We start from the raw sequence: 17,585 nt of genomic DNA, 5'->3' as shown, positions 1-17,585 counted from the left end.
CAACACATCATACCTGTAAGTTATCCTTTCTGAACATTTGTATTGCAATATGGCGCCGCCCATACCCCCCATAAACGGCCTCAAAACCGTTCTTCAGAAGTCTATGGGTGACGTCACAGACGCTTTGTCCATATTTTTTACAGTCTATGGTTAGAACGTCAGAACGGAGGCTCACTATTGGCCGACGCTGGTCATGTGTGTGATGCTGGCCAATAGTGAGCCTCCATTCTGACATACAACCCAGAAGCGCTGCGCTGTTACACTACGTGAACTCACTCAGAGGAACACAGAAGAAAATCAATAGTTGAAAAAACTTTATTTTTTATTTTATTTTTTTGCACACAAAAAGTATTCTTGTCGCTTGATAAACAACTTAAGGTTGAGTTACTGTAGACACTTGGACTATTTTAACGATGTCTTTAATAACTTTTCTGGGATGGCAGATATCGATTACCTAGCAGCCTATGAAGGAGTGAGACAGCTCTCAGATTTCATCAGAAATATCTTAATTTGTGTTCTAAAGATGAACGAAAGTCTTACAGGGTTGGAACAACATGAGGGAGAGTAATTACTGACAGAATCTTCATTTTTGGGTGAACTATCCCTTTAATTTGGAGCCAGTCTTGAAGGGATCAAATAAGATTGCTACATTAGATCAATAGAAATAATAACTTAAATGCTAATTATCCAATAGGATCTTATTTGACTCTTAGAGGATTTTTTAATTCATCCTTTTAGGATCATCTCCAAACTGCCATTAGCTTTCCTTCAGGATCATTTTGACTCGTCATGTTTCTTCAACTGAAGAGGTTTTCTGTAATTAAGCTCAGATGAGGAATAACCTGCAGGAAAACACCCTTTTCTCAAGTGTCTTTGCTTACAGTTCACCACTAATGACAGGGTGGAACTCCGAGGGAATTTTTCCTTGCCACTGTCGACTGGGGGGTTTGTTCTTTGTAAAGCTGCTTTGAAAATGATACGTCCTGTGAAAAGCACTATACGAAGAAACCCTGAAACATTCTGTCACTCGCAGTGAGAAAATGGATTCAACAATATTTTTTACAGTAGCTAACAATACACTAACAATATTAAGGTGAAGTTGAACAAACACACCGGTCAAGCAGATGGAAGTGTTTTCCCCATTCATTTCTCCCATAGGGATTTTTAAACAAATCTTAAAGGGGTCATATAATGGTACATGCACTTTTACAAGTTGATTGTACTGAAATGTGTGTTGGCAGTGCCTGTACACAACCATCATATAATGATAAAAATCCATCCAGTGGGCTTTTTTAAATCTCCTTATATATTTTCCCCGTCTCAAATCGAGCCGGTCGGACGCCCCTCCCACGATTGTTAATTGTCAGCAGCGTTTCAACACAGACCCGCCCTGAGCGAGCTGTCATCATAGTCCGCGCGGTCATTGTTGATACGCTGGAGCACTGTCTATGAGCAGAATGGCGTCTAAGTGATTGTGGTGTTCTGCTCTTGGGTGTAATAACGAACACAGCATCATTTTGATGTTCCTAAATCCGAACCGCTGAAGACGCAGTGGCTGAGTTTTGTTTTCGAAGGGAATATTCCCCAAGATCAACAGCAATGCTTTCATGTTTGCGCGAATCATTTCTCACCAGACTGCTTTACAAACGAGAGTCAGAATAAAGCTGGTTTTGCTAAGAAGCTGCTCCTGAAAATAGGATCGGTACCAACTATTCGTGTTCCTGCTGCACCTCCAGAAGAACTGAGTGTAACGTTTTATTAACCTTTATATTAATCTTTGCAAATCGCTAGCTGCAAGCTTCATGATGAATGCGGCTAAGGTTTACACTCAGGGCACATTACGGCATGTTTTCTATGTACGACTCAATATAATTCATAATCCCACGTTTATAATGAACAACGCGTTATGGTTATTGTGTTATTATTACAAACGGTGTACGCACAGAACAGAGGGGCGGGGTGAGCAAAGCTCATTATCATTTAAAGACACATGCACTTAAACGGCGTGCTGAAAACAGAGCTGTTTTTGACCAGGTAAAATGAGTGTTTTCTTACAATACTAATGAGAATTTTTAATTAAAGTGTATTACAAACTTTTCATTTAGACCCTAAATAATCATAATAGCATTATATGACCCCTTTAAAGCATTATTTGCCATGAACCAAACCAACAAGCTACAGGGTGAATCACAACATCACAAACTTTTGAAAAAGACAATGGTACACTTAACGGCTACAATCCCATGAAGCATTGCGAATGACAATCAAATTAAAACAGATATATATAAAACTATCAACTTAAAGATGTTGACTTATTGCAAAACATACATAATATACAGTAGTTTGAGAGCACAGGGAGACTCTATTACGTCATAGGTATTGCTTCATGGGAGTGGGCGGAGCTAAAGAGTTCGTTTTGCTTGACTTGATTTTCTGATTGGTGGAGATTTCTCTCTAAAGTTGTTCACCAGCAATTCAGCAGTTAAATATGATTGAACTAATGCAGACTGACGGCTTCAACGAAAGCCTATGCCATCGATTAACAACGTTGTAGCTCACAGTAGGTCTGTCTTTAATGGTTTATAAGTTATCATTTAAAATCAATTTCCCTATGGAGGAAATGAATGGAGGTTTACTTCCGGATCCCGACTTTTGCACTCGATTAGGTGAAGTGGTCTGTATGGGTCTATCTGTGTGCATTTTTTTTTACTTTTTCAGGGGAATTAATCTGCAAAAGGCTTACAGATAGTTGTCGAATATTAAGCTGAATGGAGTATTTTAAGAGAAAAACATTCTCACTTATTATCACTAATGCTGCAAGTATATTTCTAGGCATGAACATTTTGTCCGATACCGATAATTCTTTATGTATGAGCCCAAAAACAAAAGTCTCACCATTAAAATCCATGTCCCAAGCACACAGTTATAAGGATTATAATTATAAATTATAATTTTATGTAGCCTATATGACAGACTCACGCTGCACGCGATAACGATAACATTAAAAATGAACACATATCGGCTGATGCCGATATAGTGGCCGATATTTCGCGCATCCCTATATATTTCCATAAAATTATCAGAAGCACTTTATGTTACAGTCCTGTTCCCCATGTAAATACCATGTCCTTATTATAGTTATTACAATAACTGGGTTATAACTAGGTACTAACCCTGAACCTAACCTTAACCCATGTAGTTCCCTTATAATACCCACTACTTTCTTAGTAAGTGCACATACTGTAAAATAAAGTGCAACCCATTCGTCTATTGAAAGCCCAAAAATGCACGAATGAGTCTTTGTGTCTTTAATAAGATCTTTTCTGGTAAATGACATGTTTTAGTGAGTGCCTTTGATGTGTGTTGCAGTCTGCTCTAGGGTTTCATCATCACATAATCGTCCACCATAGACCTCACCAAATATGCTGAGGTGAGACTAATCGTGCTGAACCTCATTGTCTCAACAGGCCTAAACAATGATGTATAGTATCCCAGTGCGGTGGTGCCTGAGGGACTTCATCTGTGTTTACTCATATCAGATCCTTCACAGTATAACTCATTCCTGACATTCTCTGTGTCTATGGTGTGGTGGCTCTGATCATCAGTGCTGGAACGCCTCACCTGTCGAGGTGGAAAGCTGCGATCTCAGCGTTGTGTCTCTGAAAGTCCACAAAATAGAAGAAGTTCTCCGGCGTCTCTTCGTGCCGCTCCTGTCTGAAATCAGCAAGGATCATTTCTATCAGTTACACTACTTTTAAACCAAAGGTGTAGTAATCTGGGAAATCTGAATAACAAAGCGTTACCTCATTGGTTTAAACATAGCTTTGCCAAAGTCTTGGAGTTTCAGGGCCAATTTCAGATGAAGACCGCTCGGTTTAACCACTGATTGGACAGTCAGAAAGAAAGAAAACGTTCATGTTTCTTTCTTAATATTAACTCACAATATTATTTCGTGAGTATGTGTGTGTGTGCTGGTCTGGATGGGATGACCAAAAAACACCAATTTATACCTTTATTTAAAAGGTGAATTATTGTAGTAATATAGCCATTATTAATGATAATTCTTCCTGACATACAGTACAGTTTAATGTTTTATCGTGCTGCGTTGGGTTGTGGTGGAACATAAGATGAACGATGTGGGGAAATTGTTGCAACACCTGACTCTGAGGAAATGACTCTTTTTGGACTGTGAGATCTTATTTTTGTTTTTGTTCCCCAGAGTCGACCTTTCAACTGTAATAGTTTAATTATAGAGGGATCTTTACATAAGCAGGGCTTGCGGTGTTCACTATACGCTCCAGTGTTTCTTTAGCTTTGTCTGAGGTTGTGAGAAGCCGTGGCAGGCTGTCGGCAACCCTAAACCGCACCGCTCAAACCTCTTTTAGCTCCTTTCCAGCTCAATCAAATCAATAGTTTACAGTTTAAAATAACACACACGTAATGAGCAAAACAGAAAAACAAGCCAAACAATAAAAACATTGTAGTTGGACATTCATTTAGGCCAGAAAGTGGCAAAAGAGGAAAGCTTCAAGAGAGGATAGCATTTGGTCGATGTGTATGAGCTCAGGGACAGTGCAGGATGTGTGGTTTTAAAGTCACCATGAAATCAAAATGGACATTTCTCGTAATCTTGAATCAGAATAACTTCTCCTCCCTCTTGCAGCATCTCTTCTCTTCTCTGATGACGAGGGCGGGGGAACCTGTCACTCACATGAGATCCACCAATAGTAAACCACAACCATCCAATGAATTCCCCACGGACAAAATCAAGCCCCGCCCACATTTGTTCTTGTTCCAGAAGGGTTTCACTCGGATATACGACACAATAGGGAAGACTATAAAATACAACTTCTGTTTAGTGGCCTTCTACGCTACACCACCAACTTACAGTAATATATATTGGTTTTACTCAATAGCGTCAAAGCTACAGATTTCAAACTGGATGATAAAGATATTTATCTGTAAGCTACCTAATGTAAATGGGTGAAAATTATATATATAAAAAAAATACATGCTAAATGTTATTTTAAAATACTGTAAAAATATGTTTTCACAATATTTCAAACAGTGATAGGTTATATTTTATTTAACAAGACTACAAATATTATTTACAGTGGGTACGGAAAGTATTCAGACCCCCTTAAATTTTTCACTCTTTGTTATATTGCAGCCATTTGCTAAAATCATTTAAGTTCATTTTTTTTTCCTCATTATTGTTCACACAGCACCCCACATTGACAGAAAAACACAGAATTGTTGACATTTTTGCACATTTATTAAAAAAGAAAAACTGAAATATCACATGGTCCTAAGTATTCAGACCCTTTGCTCAGTATTTAGTAGAAGCACCCTTTTGATCTAATACAGCCATGAGTCTTTTTGGGAAAGATGCAACAAGTTTTTCACACCTGGATTTGGGTATCCTCTGCCATTCCTCCTTGCAGATCCTCTCCAGTTCTGTCAGGTTGGATGGTAAACGTTGGTGGACAGCCATTTTCAGGTCTCTCCAGAGATGCTCAATTGGGTTTAAGTCAGGGCTCTGGCTGGGCCATTCAAGAACAGTCACGGAGTTGTTGTGAAGCCACTCCTTCGTTATTTTAGCTGTGTGCTTAGGGTCATTGTCTTGTTGGAAGGTGAACCTTCGGCCCAGTCTGAGGTCCAGAGCACTCTGGAGAAGGTTTTCGTCCAGGATATCCCTGTACTTGGCCGCATTCATCTTTCCCTCGATTGCAACCAGTCGTCCTGTCCCTGCAGCTGAAAAACACCCCCACAGCATGATGCTGCCACCACCATGCTTCACTGTTGAGACTGTATTGGACAGGTGATGAGCAGTGCCTGGTTTTCTCCACACATACTGCTTAGAATTAAGGCCAAAAAGTTCTATCTTGGTCTCATCAGACCAGAGAATCTTATTTATCACCATCTTGGAGTCCTTCAGGTGTGCTTTCATGTGTCTTGCACTGAGGAGAGGCTTCCGTCGGGCCACTCGGCCATAAACCCCTGACTGGTGGATGGCTGCAGTGATGGTTGACTTACTACAGCTTTCTCCCATCTCCCGACTGCATCTCTGGAGCTCAGCCACAGTGATCTTTGGGTTCTTCTTTACCTCTCTCACCAAGGCTCTTCTCCCCCGATAGCTCAGTTTGGCTCTAGGAAGGGTTCTGGTCGTCCCAAACGTCTTCCATTTAAGGATTATGGAGGCCACTGTGCTCTTAGGAACCTTAAGTGCAGCAGAAATTTTTTTGTAACCTTGGCCAGATCCGTGCCTTGCCACAATTCTGTCTCTGAGCTCTTCAGGCAGTTCCTTTGACCTCATGATTCTCATTTGCTCTGACATGCACTGTGAGCTGTAAGGTCTTATATAGACAGGTGTGTGGCTTTCCTAATCAAGTCCAATCAGTATAATCAAATCACAGCTGGACTCAAATGAAGGTGTAGAACCATCTCAAGGATGATCAGAAGAAATGGACAGCACCTGAGTTAAATATATGAGTGTCACAGCAAAGGGTCTGAATCAGGGGCGTTGCTAGACATAATACTCTACTGGGGCACAGGCCCCCCATTGTTTGTCTGAGATAGAAACAGTAACTAAGGAGGCCGTGGCCAATTAAATATAAATTTCATATCCGAAAGAATGATTCAGTGTTATCACAAACAATCAAAGACAATAGTACAGAACACAAAAATGTGTTTATTTTCTGTGCTATACAGCGCTGCAGGCACGGGCATTTGTTTAAAAAACACCAGGCTGGGTAGTTGGATAACTTAGGGGGGTTCGGTGGCATGCTCCCCCGAGAAAATGTGGATTTCTTGGACCTACAAATGTGTATTTTAAGGTGTTTGAAGGCCAAAAAAATTGGATGACAACAGCTTTTAAAAGCATGTTTGTGGGCAGCAGTAGCATAAATGATTTATCAAGCAGATAACAGATTCTTAAACATGAGAATGAGGATAAATGTTACAATGAATGATCCGCACTACAAAATGTTAATGTGTATTGTCAACAATCAAAACTATTTTAACTCTTCCAAAAATTTTGTTTTTGCGTAGTAACTCTACACACAAACATAAAATGAGCCCCCACACACCAAACTACACACAGATATGAATTATGTAAAACACTACTATCTTGTGTCTTTTGCTTGTTCAGTGTGCAGTGCAGTGCAGTGTATAGGAGTTTGTCACATGTACATGTATGCGCACAAATACACTGTATATATTATACAGTATGTTTGATGAATGTTACAGTTATTGAACTGAACTGAATCAACACTTAAGTGACTATTAACTGAATATTGACACTATTGGCTTGTTGGGCAAGCTGCTTCTCAGGCGATTTTTTAATGTGTTACTATTGTGAAGCTGCTGTGAAACAATATGTTAGCTCATATATGTATATATATATACGGATCTACACACACACACACACACACAGTGAATATGCAAAAATGCCAAGTCAGAAACTCAACTCTATTTCTAAAGCGCTGTGTGAGTGTGTGTTTATGTATGTATGCATATATGTGTAGTATGTACATATAAATATATATAAATTCCCTTATAAAATAAGCTTTTTAACATAGTAAAATCTAAATATCGTTCCCAACAAAAGTATTTTTTTGCGTACCTTAATAGCGTGCCAACACCTGACCGGACTTCGGCGTGCTCAAATGTGCGCGCGCTGCAGTTGCTAGGAAACACAGACGCGTGCGGACATGGAATTCTGTCGCGAGGGTCAGCTTCTGTTTTCGGTTTAACTGCGTTGCTTTTACAAGCGTTGATTGTTTTATTACTGCGTTGCAAATAGATCATTTCTATTACCATATAATATATATAATATTTCTATTAAATACACTGAGAAATAAAATAATTTGTTAAACTCAAAACTTCAGATTTAACGTTACTGGGGCACAGCAGATTTATACTGGGGCACGTTCCCCAGTAAAAGGGGTCTAGCGACGCCCCTGGTCTGAATACTTAGGACCATGTGATATTTCAGTTTTTCTTTCTTAATAAATGTGCAAAAATGTCAACAATTCTGTGTTTTTCTGTCAATATGGGGTGCTGTGTGTACAATAATGAGGAATAATGAAGATTTTAGCAAATGGCTGCAATATAACAAAGAGTGAAAAATTTAAGGGGGTCTGAATCCTTTCCGTACCCACTGTATATATTATACTATTTGTTTTCTGTTATATTTAAATGTTGTTAAAGTTACACTATTGTTTTGAAGGAAGTCTCTTCTGCATTCCAAGGCTGCATATTTGATAAAAAATACAGTAAAAATATTGTGAAATATTATTACAATTTAAAATAGCTGTTTTCTATGTGAATATACTGTAATTTATTCCTATGATCAAAGCTGAATTTTCAGCATCATTACTCCAGTCTTCAGAGTCACATGATCCTTCAGAAATCATTCCAATATGATGATTTGATGCTCAAGAAACATGTCTCATTATTATCAGTGTTGAAAACAGTTGTGCTGCTTCATATCTTTGGGGAAACTGATACTTTTCCCCCCAGGATTCTTTGATGAATAGAAAGTTCAAAGAACAGAATTTATTTGAAATATTATAAATGACTTTACTGTCACTCAATTAAATCAAATAAATAAATTAAAAAGTATTAATTTGTTAAAAAGATTCTTATTGACGGCATACTTTTGAACAGTAGTGTTTATCATAAATAAATGGTATCACCTTATAATTTACATTCCCAGAAGTTCTTACTCAGGAGAAACCATAATATTTATTTTTATTTTATTTTGTAAAAATGTAATAATCTGGTAGAACAATAGCGTTAAAAAGCACATGTACCTTGGGAGCAGTCGCACGCACCCTTCAAAGCTTTCTCATCCTGAGTGAAATCTGTCAGACACAATGAAATACTGCACATCAGCTTCTCAGGATCAGATCATGCAAGCAAATTTGAAATGAAGTATTATATTAGCATATTCAGATTCATATGCTGGAGCTCTAGGGGGAAGAGAAAACCTGCACTGATGACGGTGGCCGTCTGCATGTCCCTCAGGAGTCTGTCCACGCTGCTGTCATCTCTCGCATACAGCGCATATCGATTGATCCCGAGGTGGAACTGCAGCCAACTGGCCTCCGGGTCAAAGGTCACGGGATGATCAGGTATAGTGATGTTTGAAGCTGCTGCCGCCTCGATGTAGAACTTTTTCAGTCTGTAGAACAGAACGAGAGCTTTCATTAAGCGATTTAACATTCAGATTCTGAAATCAACCCGAGACTCATTTTCTTGTACAAAAACCTGGAATGAAATGAGTAGAATTGGCACATGTGGTGAGCTCTCTTTTAAGTCATCAGCGGGTATTGTTAGCTCTTAAAATTATGATTCCCTTGGCGTACACAAGTCTGCACATGTAGGAACCTTTAAGATGTAACAGCACAGCTTCAGCAATCTGCCAACAGCATTTTTTGGCTCCCACAGAATGAGACTTTTTTTATTATTTCTTTAGAACTGAACCATAGATGTATATATACACACAGTAGTGGTCAGAAGTGATGAAAAAAAGTTTGATTAAACCATCAAAACATGAGGAAATACAAAAAATGAGGGAAGAACAAAACATTAACTTATGGTATTGTGGTAACTTATGGTTATGGTATTTATCTGACAGAATACTAGAGGAAAATATCAGTCTGTAATATAGTTGTTTAGTTTATTTCGGCATTGGTGGAATTTTCTGTCATTTATGACACAATGCTTCTCTATGGAGGCTTGTTTACACCACTGAATAAAACATAAAAAAAAGGTAATTGTGACTTTTTATCTCACAATTCTGACTTGTTTTCCCACAATTGCGAGATATAAAATCACAATTGCGAGGTAAAAAGTCACAATTGCAAGTTATAAAATCTGAATTGCGAGTTATAAAATCACAATTGTGAGTTATAAAGTCACAATTGCGAGATATAAAGTCACAATTGCAAGGTATAAAGTCACAATTGCGAGGTATAAAATCACAATTGCGAGTTATAAAAATCACAATTGCGAGGTATAAAATCACAATTGCGAGATATAAAGTCACAATTGCGAGGTATAAAGTCACAATTGCGAGATATAAAGTCACAATTGCGAGTTATAAAAATCACAATTGCGAGGTATAAAATCACAATTGCGAGATATAAAGTCACAATTGTGAGGTATAAAATCAGAATTGCGAGATATAAAGTCACAATTGCGAGTTATAAAAATCACAATTGCGAGGTATAAAATCAGAATTGCGAGATATAAAGTCACAATTGCGAGTTATAAAAATCACAATTGCGAGGTATAAAATCAAAATTGCGAGGTATAAAATCACAATTGCGAGGTATAAAATCAAAATTGCGAGGTATAAAATCACAATTGCGAGATATAGTCAGATTTGCGAGTTATAAAGTCACATTTGCGAGTTATAAAATCAGAATTGCGAGGTATAAAATCAAAATTGCGAGGTATAAAATCACAATTGCGAGGTATAAAATCAAAATTGCGAGGTATAAAATCACAATTGCGAGATATAGTCACATTTGAGAGTTATAAAATCAGAATTGCGAGTTAAAAAAATCTGAATTGCGAGATATAACCTCTACAATTCTGAGAAATAAAGCCAGTCTTTTTTTTCTCTCAGAATTGGATTTTATAACTCGCAATTCTGAAAATAAAAAGTCCGAATTGTGAGATAAAAAGTTGCGATTATCTTTTACATGTTTTCATTCTGTGGCGGAAACAAGCTTTCTTTTTGCATGTTCAGATATTCATACATCAAAATATTTTGTGGTGCTTTAAAGTTTTGTTGAAATGCTGGTGCTGGCTGGCAACGTTTTTAAATGTTGGCGGGGAAAGAGTTCACATTAAACTTTGTTTTATCCACTTTGCATTCAATGTATAAGCCTACAGTACCTTTGATCAAATTCATGCGTCATGCAATCGAGTTCCTGGCAGACACAACATCACCACGTTACAGATTATTGATCCTAGTATTTGAAGCAAATATTTGCCGCTGGTCCTCATACAATTGTCACCATGACCTCTAGAAGCATCAGCTTGAATCAACATCACGAAGAAAAGAGAAATGAGTTAAAAGACAAATATAAGCTACAGAACTGTTTACTGTGGCAGGGATCCAGCAGTGCTTTCATACAGAGTGCTCCCATTATGCCTCATCAATGCGTTTACACTTATAAATAGGCCTATAGGGGGTGAACGCAAGAAAACGTTTCCCTCTCGAAGGTTCAGCAATCAGAGATTTCAACCACAACTTCTGAAACAACAAATCTTGACTAGTGCGACCTGATTTAAGTGGGTGGTTTCTGGCCAACCTCTGATTATGTGGGAGACACTTGTGTTGAGCGTTGGTCTGCTGAACAGCATCACGACCGGTGCGATGAAAAGAGTGATTTGTCTACATCCCTGCCTTTAATACGCAGCGTATGACCTAAAAACAAGCCTGTACTAAACTCACTTCCATGCAAGAGGGAGTATTTGAGCTGTCGATTCTTTAGCAAGGCTCAAGTAAAAAAAAAATGGAATGAAAAACATTATAATTTTTATTATATTGTAGGGTTGCTTTTTTTAAAACACCAAGGCATAATATAATACTATTATATTGATTCATATAATACTAATGATTAATATTTACATATTAATTTTTTTTTTTATCAAACATAAAGGCATAATAATGCTATTATATTAATAAACACAACAATAATGAATATTTATTCAAAGAAATAAATATTATAATTTTGCTTTATTTTAATTTTTTTAATTAAAAACAAAATCATAATAATACTATTATATTAATTAATATAACAATAATTCATATTTATTTAAATATTATAATTTTGCTTTATTTTTATTTATTTTAATTAAAAACAAAATCATAATAATACTATTATATTAATTAATATAACAATAATTTATATTTATTTAAATATTATAATTTTGCTTTATTTGTTGGTTTTATTTTTATTTTAGTACATCGAGCACAGCAACTGCCTAAAATAAAAAAGGTACTTGTTTTGAAATATTTTAATTTCAGTTAACGTTTATTTTATTTCAAGTTTTAAGTATAACATTGCTGACACTGCCATTGCTTTTCTATGCTTCATATTGTTCAAAATCCCGCTTTAAATATAATTTTTTTCTAGATTATCCAATATACTTTAGCTATTGAGAGGAAAACTAAACAAAATAAAACACACTAGCATAAATTCAGCCAAGGCTTGAACTTTGCTCTCAGGAGTGTTTTTATTAACGTCAGTTAGGTTAAATTTGCCAATTGCTTTACATGGTTTGATTTTAAGTATTGCGCTTTTTTTTTGTAGGTTACTTTGCCGTTTATGAATATTTCGTTCAAATATTCTTCTTCTAAAATTCATCAATAAACAACAGGTTGCAACTGTGACAACTTATCCCATATAATCAATGCGTGTTGGAAATGTTCAACACTTTTTTTGTAGCCAAGACGTTAAAGTATGTGTCTGACTCAATGACTTAAAGTGTTCTCCGGTTCATTCACTGGTCTGAGTGCGTTCCTGCTAATAAACATGCCACATTATTTAACATGAAGACTGTTGAGTACCTCTCCCAGCGGCTCACTTTCCTCTTGTAGTAATTCCTGAGCTCCTCGCGCTGCAGAAGCAGTTCGTCGGGCCCCAGTTCTGGAAGACGGATGTTGTAGAGCGGATGACTGAACAGCCTCTCCAGCTTGGAGCTTCTCTCGGTGGAAACCGGTGTGAAATTCTGGCTCGTCATCATCCATGTTAAGGTTGTGGCACCTCTGTTGTCCAGGCTGCCATTGGTGACCCTGCACTCGCAGCTTTCTCTGGGCAGATGATACCAGTTTTTGAGTCTGGGAAGCAGGACAAAATGGATGTCAGCTGCCAAGAGGGTGACCAAAGTGACGGCCACCAGCAGCCGGTCCCTCCTCATGTCCCTTCCAGACCCAATCCGACTCCAGCAGGGATGAGATGTTCTCCTGGCTGGCTAAGTTGGGGAAAATAATCTCCAGGTCTTCATGGACAGATCTGACTCCTATGTTCCCCGCTTATTCCTTTCAGGAGAGCCTTGTTTTGCTCCTTGCACATCTGACCCAGACAGCGCAGTGCCCCAGTGAGTCAAGTTGCTTTGCTTTCTCTCTCTCTCTCTCTCTCTCTCTCTGCGTTTGCTGGAAGCGTGGAAGCTGTGTGCTTTCCTTGCCTTTGGGCAGCATTCCAGCTGCACCTTCCCACTTCCCATGTAGACACAGCCTCCGATCAAAAAACACACATGCAGATAAACACGCGCACACACACACACACACACTGGAGAGACAGAGAGGGAGAGGCAGGGACTGAGTCGGAAAGCAGGTCTGAGTGCCAGCGCACATAAACTGAGCGTTTTTTAAGTCGAGAAATAAAAAGGCCTGGGTTTTTCCTCCGCCTCGAGCGTTAGCTGGTGAAATTTGCACGTTTCATTGAAACAGCACAACAAACTCTGCTGTGTGAGCTGGATGAGAAGACCGGGAGGTGTTACCCAGACTGCCAACATCTGCCGTTTGTTTGGGTTTGCATGTGCACTTTGTGCATCAGCTGTAAAATGGAATTACGAGGTTCTGTGTAGTTTAAAAAAAACATTCGCGTCTTTGGGATGAGAAGGGAAAAAAAACACACAACATCTGAAAACAACTGAAGGGATAAAGAATGAACAACCTCAAGCAAGTCTAGAAATAGATTTGGACTGGTTGAGGCTTTTCATTCTGTATCCGTTCGGCTGTTTTCTGAGGTTTTTGTCTTTTTTCTTCTCACTTTTTTTTTTTAATTTAGGGCTGAATTTAAGATTTATGTATTTGAATTGCATATAAAATTCCAATCCATTTTGATTGCACAGTGTTAACATAAACACTTATGTATCAGTCATACATGAATGAAACTGGCTAACTATTATTATTTACATTTATTTGATTCTATTTAAATAATAATATTTTCAAAATGCATTTATTCAAAATGCTTAGAACCAGCATAAATCTGTTAATATTGAAAACAATTAAATGTATTCAGTTAAAAAGTAAGAACACTGATCAAAATATGCCTAGTGAAACAAGCAATAATCAGTTAGTTAAAATGTATGAGATCGAAACAAATTGGATTTATAGATGATAAATATATAAAGCCGGTTATTGTGTATTTAAAACACATTCAGTTTATTAGTACTATTACAGAAATCTGACCCGTTTCATTTATGTATGACTGACAAATATGCTTCACATAAGGTTTGTTAATGTTAAAACTGTGTAAGCCAAATAGATGAAAACTTTATATGAAATTGAAATACTTAAATCTTAAATGTAGGTCTAAATATTTTATTGGTTACACTTAATTTGAAGGTGTCTTTGTTACACAGTAATTATACATTTAAGTACTGAGTAATATTAAGTAACTACATCTACTTACTATAGGGTTAGGATTAGTTGCATGTAATGTATATTGCATGTATATTCTATAGTTATTACTATAGTAAATGCATGTAATATTATGTAACAATGACGCTGTCAAAATAAATTGATACCCTTTATTTTAAGGTGTCCTTTTTAAGTATGGAGTAATATTAATCAACAACATGTTCTTAAGGGTTAGGGTAGGGTCTAGTGTTAGTTAATTATGCATAATTTACTGTTATTTCTATAATAACAACGTGTAACAAGGACACTGTAAAATAAAGCATTATCAAAAAAAAGAAAAGAGAAAACCCCACAAGTCTTACCCAACACTGAAAGGCTGGATGAGTCCAAAATCCATTGCTATTTTGAAATGCAGTCCATGTATTTTTGCAGCTGTTGTTGAAGAGGGAAATATGCATTTGGGTAACACCCCGTCCATTACTACTACGTGATGACCTCGATGTTGACCCATGTTTCTGGGTACTGCTTGAGTAATTTCATTAGCCGACTCTGCATTGTGACGTTCGGCATGTAGAGTTTATTTAATGCTGTTGGGTTCAGTTTGAAAACACTCATATAGCACTTCATTTTTCTGCTTGATTTGAAGTTCCACTGATGCTTGAAGATTTATACGGTTGTTTTTTCATCCTCCAAAGCTTTGCACTTTTGTTTACTTGTACTCTTCGTTATCTGTCTTGGATTATTCATGCAGAGCAGCTCCAAAGCTTCCAGGAATTCTTTCAACAAAATTATATAACAGCATGTCAAAAGCTGGCTTTTGGGAAATCTTGGTGAGAAGTTGTGAGGAAAGTTTCCTAGTCAAAAAAAAACAAAAAAAAGAGACAGAAATATTCATGCACACAGTATCCATGACCAGAGGAACTTTACACACTACATCATTTGTACTCACTTCTCACTTGTCTTCCTATCAGACCAATGCATTCCTCATTAAAGGGAGTTTCTGCATTCCCAGACGAGAGCCTTAGCAGGCCGTCGTGTTTCAGCGTCATGCTCTTTATTGAGAGAAATTTGTCCAGTTCATCTTGAATGGATAGATAGAGCAACTAATAAATCACGGCGCAGAGTTGGGCTCATGTTGAGGCGATGAACGATCTGCTGGCGGAGGATTGCGTAGCACTGATGATTGAGCTTGTGATATTTCACGAATTCAACAACTCGTTATGTGTGACTTTATAGGATCTAGGGGGAACGATGTTTCAAAACCTCCTCTTATGGACCATAACAACAGTTTAAATTTGATTAAAACACCACAAATGATGAATTTTGTAGTTGACTGGAAAAGAAGAATGTTTTTTAGATGATTTGAGGAACCTGGCTGCCTGTGTTTGGGGTCATTTTTTGGATTTGAAAGGGTTTCGTGGCCTAGAGTTTGTGTCCAGGGAAGCATATATTTTGGTTGGAGTGGTCACACGTCTCTTTCACCCGGTTTCTGACTGTGAACACATTCCTCTATGAGGTCTGGAGGGCCGCGACGGCCTAAATGTGCTTTCAGCGAGTACAATCGCAGGCTGCTAATTGGTACGTGTGGACATCCTAAGGCCACAGCGCTGGAGAAGCCCTGAATGTGCGATCACAGTTTGCTTGCTGGGGAGGTTTCTAGGGCATTGCTGCACTGTTGTAAATGAAACAGGTGGTCTATATGGTTTCTAAGGCATTTCTAAGGTGTTGTTTGTTGTTTTTAAGTCATTCCTACAGTTTGGGGCTCAACAGGTTTGTTGAAAACAATGTCAAAAATTCAGTTATTTTTTATTTTTATTAGAGGAAGAAAATGTGTGACGGTCAGAAATCACACTGGTCAAGCTCAAGTATAACCGTCCTAAATGATTCAGATCAGATATTTCATAGGAATATATAGGATATTTGTCTGCCCTGTTACATGACAGATTTACAGTGAAAAGTGTAAGGCTCATTCACACCAACAACGATAACTATAACTATAACGATAACTATATTCATCGAACACCAGTGGATGATATAGTTCTGGTTATTCTAAGCGCGTGCGTGTCTGTCACTTTAAATGCTCGAGCTCGTTACAGCAGGATTGATTCTGATTGGCTGTCAGTGTTTTTATTTGTTTATCAGCTGGATAAAATCGTTCTAAAAGTGATTCCAACAATATCGTTTCTCTTGATCGTTATAGCTGTTGTGTGAACTCTGCAATTCTTTAATATTGAGAATGATTTTTGGAACTCTATCTTTTCTTTTAGGAGGAATTTTAATAGATTTATAAAATCTATTTAAAACAAAAATAAAGCAGCATTTTCATCTCCAGTATACACTGACATGACATGTTTTACGCTATTAGATAGAGAAAAAAAAAAAAAGTCCTGTTGTTTATTATATCCATTTGCTTGGTCAGTGTCGTTGTGGGTTTTGCTTCTTTTGCTGTTGTGGGCTAGCCTGGAAATCCAGACCTAAATCTGAAAGATTAACGGTCTGGCATCGACTAATGAAAATCGGCCAGCTCGAGGGGCGGCACCAAGCATGCATTTGAAAATCTCACTGCACGCTATTGGATAACACTACGACCAATCACAACAAGCCCCACACGCTTAGCTACCAGTGGAGCTAACTATTAGATTAGACTCTTGCCGTATCCGATCGGCAAAACAGCAAAAACGTCCTTCTTGCAAAGGAAGGATTCGAGCGGCGTCTTCTGTTCCTCTTTTAGATAAAAAGCCAAGTCTAACTCGTTCATTGTAGCGGCCAAAGCCGTTTCAAACAACTGGTGTTCATCCATAGCCATCTTGCAATGTTTACTAATGACTTTGACGTCACAGCGCTGTCGTCTTCTGTTTAGCTCGCCTCTGGCCCGCCTATATCAGATAACCCGATGTGATTGGTGCAGCTCGGCTACAAGAATATAGTTAATGAGCATCATTACTCGACACCAGAGTAACTCGCTGAGCAAATTCAACCTTTGAAAGGGACTTTGGCGAAGCGATATGGACATTTAATGCGGTCAAGAAGACCTGACTGGAACTACTTTAGCCGTGCGTTTCCCTGAAAATAATTGCACACCTTAGAATGTTAGTCAACCAATCAGATTCAAGCATTCAACAACCCCCGTAGTATGAGAGAAATTGTTTGTTAAAATCACTAACCCTAAGTATGAGCAACAGTAATAGCGATGCTT

At 37.8% G+C, this 17,585-nt stretch overlaps 1 protein-coding gene across 1 annotated transcript in view; it reads right to left on the bottom strand.

Moving 5' to 3' along the window:
- Positions 1-13,172, bottom strand: part of fam20a (FAM20A golgi associated secretory pathway pseudokinase) — a 19,138-nt gene extending 5,966 nt beyond the window's left edge. Inside the window, exons 1-5 of the mRNA XM_084434761.1 lie at positions 12,593-13,172; positions 8,994-9,187; positions 8,817-8,867; positions 3,804-3,882; positions 3,622-3,714 (exon numbers count right to left, since the gene is read on the bottom strand). Of these exons, the coding sequence (XP_084290887.1) occupies positions 3,622-3,714; positions 3,804-3,882; positions 8,817-8,867; positions 8,994-9,187; positions 12,593-12,942 (767 nt within the window). The 5' untranslated portion in view covers positions 12,943-13,172. The remainder of the gene's footprint in view (positions 1-3,621; positions 3,715-3,803; positions 3,883-8,816; positions 8,868-8,993; positions 9,188-12,592) is intronic.
- Positions 13,173-17,585: the final 4,413 nt, after the last annotated feature.

This window comes from Rutilus rutilus (assembly GCF_951802725.1).
Source record: "Rutilus rutilus genome assembly, chromosome: 16".
Lineage (NCBI taxonomy): Eukaryota > Metazoa > Chordata > Actinopteri > Cypriniformes > Leuciscidae > Rutilus > Rutilus rutilus.
Note: the sequence above shows the minus strand (reverse complement) of the source record. Positions and strands in the feature narration are given on the sequence as shown.